The 6,352-nt window shown below is 36.0% G+C and overlaps 1 protein-coding gene across 1 annotated transcript; it reads left to right on the top strand.

Annotated features, from left to right (window-relative positions):
* The first annotated feature begins 4,748 nt into the window (after positions 1-4,748).
* Positions 4,749-5,609, top strand: LOC148941821 (uncharacterized). Its single transcript, XM_089103638.1, has one exon. The coding sequence runs from the start codon at positions 4,749-4,751 to the stop codon at positions 5,607-5,609; it is 861 nt and encodes a 286-aa protein (XP_088959764.1).
* Positions 5,610-6,352: the final 743 nt, after the last annotated feature.

The following is a 6,352-nucleotide window of genomic DNA, read 5'->3' as shown; positions in this document are numbered from 1 at the left end:
TAAAATAATAAAAATTGAAACAAAATGACCAAGGTGGACCAAAAAAACAGTGACGTATCCTAGGCCTATATTTAGTTGGGGTTAAAATTCATTTCTGAAAAAATTATTGTTATATGTGGAAAGAGCATAAAAAAGGCATCATGTAGTATGTTTACTTTATATGTAAGTCAATGATATGAACTGTCAAAAATTTACCCAATTAGAATTAGAGGGGTGTTTTCTGTGTGACAACTATCATGCTGAGAAAGTATAACTTCAGGACTTTAAAAGTTCCAGTTGTATTGCCAGGTTTCAGGATTTAGTTGTAATAGCACTTCTTCTTACATTTAGAAACAGTAACAAAGGGTTACTAATTAATAAATTTCTTTTTTTTTAACAATGTTCCCATCAGGAGCATAGCTCCAGCATGTGATAAAATTCTATTTAAGCTACTTTTGGCTATCTTAGAAAAGGGACAGGTTAGGAAAATGAAACTTTCAGGGATGGGTCTACAGGCTAAAGTATGTCCTGAGAAGGTGTTCTGAAGCTCCTACCTCTACTCCTCCCTCTCGAGGGCCCTGAGCTTTGATTTTGAGTGAAACCTTGCAAAATAGATCTTCTGCTTATATGAATTACAACAACAAAATTTTCAGCTTCACAACATTGCTCAATCCCATGTATTAATTCTTTAAATATACACAAATACATTTAATATATTAAAAAAAACACTTTGATATGGCTTAAAATTATAATCAAATAAAAGTAATTGTATTTTAAGACCTACATCCAGAGAAAAAGAAGCCAATAACTGAAAATTAAGGTAAAGACTTGTTTTGTCAAATTTAAATAGGTTGTACCTGTTATGTAGGCAAATTTCAGGACCCTGTGGTAGGAGAAGGAGTGGAGGGAGGTGATTCAAAATAACATACCAGGACAAAACTTATCCTGTAGATCCATCTGTCTTTTTGGTAAAATTCTACTTTAGCTAATTTTGGCTATCTTGGTTTGGGGTTTGGTTAGCAAAAAGAAACTTTCAGGTTTGGTTATACTGTATTAATGGGGTCGTGGTATGTTTTTATGACCCACCTACCTCCACTCCTTCCTCGAGAGGGTCCTAACCTTTGATGACCTTTAAAAATCTGTGTTATAAAAGTGAAACCTTGCAAAATATATATTTTGACTAAATGAATTACAAAAAAGATTTTGTTAGCTTCACAGCTTTGCTGAATCCCAATTTATAAGGTGTTAAAGTTATGCAAATACATTTCCTAAATTTTGAAAAAAAACCCATGGCTTAAAATTCTACTCAAATAACAAAAATTGCATTTTCAGAACTAAAGCCAGAGAAAAAGAAACTGATAACTAAATATTAAGTTAAAATGTTGTCTTGTCTAAAGTTCAATAAGTATAGACCTGTCACGTAGGCAAATTTCAGAACCCTCTAGAGAGAGAAGGAGTAATGGTAGGTGCTCCAAAATACCATCCTGGGACTTAATTCAGCCTGTAGATCCATCCTTCAGAATTTCATTTTCCGAACCCAACTCCTTTCCCAGAGAGCCAAAAGTAGCTAAAGTAGAATTTTATTCCAGCAATTTATTGGTGGAGGGGGGCAAAAACTCCATATTCATGGGCTATATTATATTTCATTTTGTCCAATTTATTGGAAAAAACTATGGTCATCTAGGTTAATCATTAAAGTGTATTGTACTTTATAAAGGAAGGATATTATGGCCTTAGTGTTTTCTTTTTTTCCCCTTCCATCCTCAAACAATACCACTAGTTTTCATCCCAAAAAAAAATTAATAGTAAAATTCTAGTTTAACTGCTTGTTGCTGTCTTGGAAAGGGGTTAGGTAAATGAAACCTTCAGTAATGAATCCAGGACCAAAAACACAATCTAAAAATGTATTACTAAGCTTCCATTTTAACCCTCTTCTGATTTCCAAGTCTTAGAAATTTGCCTGCTTGGCAGGTTATACCTATTGAAATTTTGACAAAACAACATATTACCTTAATTTTCAGTCATCAGTTTCTTTTTCTGTGGTTTTAATTCTGAAAATGCAATTCCTATTATTTGAGTAGAATTTTGAGCCATATCAATGGGTTTTTTCTAAATTTAGGAAATATATTTTCTGTTAGTTGGAAACTCACGAATTCTGAGTGATCTCAGATGTCAATGTTAATAGAATGCTATTGGTATTCCATACATCAGAAGATTTAAGGGATTATTATCCGTAGTCAGATATAAAATATATTTTAATTTTATCAAAGGTCAATTACCTCTCGATTTGTAAGTATGGTACTTTGTACCTTCACAAAAATTTCCTATTACATACTTTAGTCTCACTTTCCCGGAGTTCCACTGGGGTGGTTTTGAAATCTCAAAGACCGTAGACCTGTCAAGCAGGCAAATTTCTAAGACTTAGAAATCATAAGATCGTTAATGTGGAAGCTTGGTAATACCTTTCCAAAGTATGGTTTTGGCCTTGGATTCATAACTGAAAGTTTCATTTTCCTAACCTAACCCCTTTTGAAGATATCAAAAAGTGTAAACAATTTACTTACATTTCTGTCAGTTAGCAGTGTAAAACCTATTAAGAAAACTGAAAGACAAATTCTCCCCTTGAATGTTCCTGAAAATTAATGGAAGCTTTAGCCTTAAGGACCATAGGTAGATTTGCCTCCTCCCTATAATGCCAAGCATTAACAATGCTAATACCAATTTCATGTTGTGTATCATAAAGCAAATAATGTTTACATTTCACAGCAATTATGAACTCCCGTATTTTTGTTGGGGAGGGGGGAAAAGAGGGAGATATCTCACTAGAGGAAAGGACCAGGGTTATATATTATTGGTGGTATTACAATTTGGTGGTGTTGGCTGCCCCCCCCCCCCCCAAACAACACCCCGGATTATTACTTAATTTTTCGATTTTAAGAATGTAGGTATTCAGAGCTTCTTGTTTTGCTTCACATCTCTACTTCAGTTTGATAGTAACTTCACTTTAAAGCTTTATCCTATTTCTCATTTCACTCTGTTATAAAATAGTAACACATCACAGTATCACTGTATCACAGTATCACTCTGTGATAAGATAAGAGAGTACCACAATTGAGTGTTTGATTCACTCATCTATCTAATTGAATGCTGATGGGTTCTGATGAAGTTGTGTTACCTTTATCTTATAATGTTAATTATAGATCAACAGAGTTGAATTTGAAAGTATCATTTTCTTCTTTACATTAGTTACATATATTAGCAGGTCATAGGAAATTAATATCAATCATGATATGTTAAATACTCTAAAAAATAGATCCATTTTTTCTAAAAAAGTTCTTTCATGTTCTTTGAATAATTTGGTCAAAGATGTGAAGTGGTTTTGAAAAATTACGTTTTTAGTATCTAAATCAAAAAAGAAAACCGAAGGGAAGATTTTGTACCACTCAAAAATTTTATTGAATTGGTTGTGCTGTAATTTTATCATTTTATGAAGCTTATCTCATCTACACACCCAACCTCCTGTGCTTTATTGAGATTATCTTCTTTGTTGTCGATCATACTATTTTGACGACCACTGGATGGCGAAGATTGCTAATGAATTGTCCTGTCAGTGCCACAAAGCTTAAAAGTATATTACAAAAAACAAGAAAATCCTCAGGAGAAATGTGCCGAGAAAGTTCCTTAGGGGGGCATTTGCCCCTTCTGGCCCCCCCCCTCCTCGTTACGCCACTGCATTCACCTATTTACAGTAGTTTGAAATCCCTACAAATTTGACCCTTGTAGACTCACCAGACAGTCCCCTTCAAATCCCTGTCATCAAAATGCCCTTTCAACGGAATGAAAAAAATTATAGTTCTGAAAAACCCAGAGGTATCCATACTTTTTACCCTTCACCCTTTTGGTTGTCACTGAACTTGCATGGTCGGTGAGCGGAGCAAGAACACTACTACAATCAAGAGTCAATGATTAGAATTTTCACAATCCTTAGGGGCTATCACTTCCTACCCTTCAATGCGGAATATGTTCCAGGTCAAAAATTAGTTTTCCTCCCCCTAAAGAGGATTCAAGCTTGCAGTTCTATTTTTAATTAACTGATTAGGGATGCAAAGGCTACTTGAGAGATTTTGGGAAGTGATAAGCCCTGAGGATTGTCGAAAATCTGACCGCTCATCAGCCCTTGTTACAACTATCATTCTAATAGTGGAATTATATTTCAGGTTTCCTTTCACAAGCTTCCAAGTGATAAGTATCTGAGAAAGGAGTGGCTTGTGAAGATTCGAAGAGATGAAGGTCCCTTGTTCCAAATCTCAGATGCCTACACTAGAGTATGTTCTAGACATTTCAACACTGAGGACTTCTATGCTGGTTTTGCATCCGGAAGAAGAGAACTCAAACCAGGATCTATCCCAAGTATTTTTCCTTGGACAAATGAATCATTGTTCAGGCGAAAAGCTCCTAAAGAAAGACAAGTTAGTGAGAAACATCACATAGACCTGAAAAAACTCAGTGCTGAGATTACTCAAGTTGAAGATGTGTCTGCAAGCGGGATACTGCACACTATAAAAAGCGAGGACCTTTTTGGAAGTGGTGAAGGCAATGAACCTAGTGAAATTGGTGAAATAACTAGCTCAGGGAATGTTAGCAGTACCAGTTATAATTTGACTGTCATTTTAGTATCAAGATTTAGAAAAATAGAAGCAAAGTCGAGGTCTATGCAAAGTGAACTTCAATATAAAAAGATAGAGATGTAAATACTGCAGCACATTAATATGGACATAAAAAGCACACTCGATGCCGCTGGTCAAGCTTTGAAAGATGGTACATTTACTTATGCTCACGTGAAAAAGGATAACAAACTACTGCAGTTCTATACTGGGTTCACCTGTTCATCTGACTTTGAGTCTTTTTTTGAATTCAACAACTGTGGTGAAAATGGTGAAAATGTGAGACTCACTGAAGCTCATGTGAGAGATCCCAAAGGTTCAGCCAAGAGACGCAACAGAAAGCTCTCTGGACGTGATCAGTTGCTTCTTGTCCTTTGCAAGCTAAAAGTGGGATTATACGAACAAGACCTGGCATTCCTTTTTTCAATTAGTCAGGGGACCATTAGCAAAATCCTTGTGAGCTGGATCAATTTCTTATATATACAGTTGGGAAGACTTGTTCTCTGGCCGTCAAGACAATATGTCGACAGAAATATGCCAGATGACTTTAAAGCTGAATATCCCACAACTCGTGTTGTGATCGACGCAACTGAAATTCAGTGTCAAGTTCCTTCGTCATTCCTAAATAAAACTCTGTCTTATTCGTCATACAAAACTCGGCAGACTAAAAAAGGTCTCATTGGCATTGCCCCAAACGGCATTGTGACGTTTGTATCTGAGTTGTACGACGGGTCCATCTCTGATGTAGAACTTGCCAAAAGATGTGGAATCCTGAAGATGACATATGGTTACGGTGATAGTATAATGGCTGATAAGGGTTTCCGCATACAGACTGACTTGCCTTCTTGTGTAAGCCTAAATATTCCCCCATTTCTTCAAAAGGATGGGCAATTTGCAGCTGCTGATGTGATTGAAAGACAGAAGATTGCCCGCCTCCGAATACACGTTGAGAGACTCATTCTGTGAATAAGTGCTATGGGATCTTAAGAGAAACAATCCCAGTTAACCTTGTCCCAGTTCTGAATCAGATGTGGACTGTTTGTGCCATAATGACAGTCTTTATGAACCCCATCATCAGCTCTTCAGGTGAATAAGATATACCAAGTGAAGAATAGTTATTTTTTTTCCTTTGAGTCTACTTTTATTTGAAGCATATGCCGATCCTATGCTTAAGTATATTTAAGTGTAAATAAAAGGAATTGAAATAGAGTATACACAAATAAAAGTTATAAGTTTTTTTTTATTATATAATAGTATTTACAGAAACAGAAGATTTTGTAAAAGAAACTAATACAACCGAATCTTATTTTAAAATTATTTGAAAAAAAACTACGTTTTCTAAAGATTTAAAGAGGCTGAGTCACAAGTTCGAACCTTAAAACGTACAGGGATTAGGAGGTGCAGTTGGGGGCTGTCGCCCCCCAAACCCCCGCTCCCGTATATGAAAGGGGCTGTGCCCTCCTCACAGCCTCGCGCTTTACGCTACATTTTGAATTACTAAATACTATTTTTCAAAAAAAAAACAAATTCTCGAAACTCGCGAGGCGATGCAGACAGCACAGCCCAATACATATACGGACGCCAGGGGGTTGGGGGTGGCCGCCCCCCCCCAGCACTTCCTAAAAACTGCCCCGGTTAATGTTAGAACATGTGACTAAGCCACTTTAAATCTTTATAAAAAGTATTTTTTTTAAAATAATTTCTTATCT

The sequence above is a fragment of the Artemia sp. Qi Xiang Cuo genome, chromosome 17 (genome assembly GCF_049724085.1).
Source record: "Artemia sp. Qi Xiang Cuo chromosome 17, ASM4972408v1, whole genome shotgun sequence".
Taxonomy (NCBI): Eukaryota; Metazoa; Arthropoda; class Branchiopoda; order Anostraca; family Artemiidae; genus Artemia; species Artemia sp. Qi Xiang Cuo.
This window is presented reverse-complemented; position numbering and strand designations above follow the sequence as displayed.

Coding starts and splice junctions, on each gene's coding strand:
- LOC148941821 (XM_089103638.1), top strand. CDS start 4,749: ATGGACATAAAAAGCACACTCGATGCCGCTGGTCAAGCTTTGAAAGAT.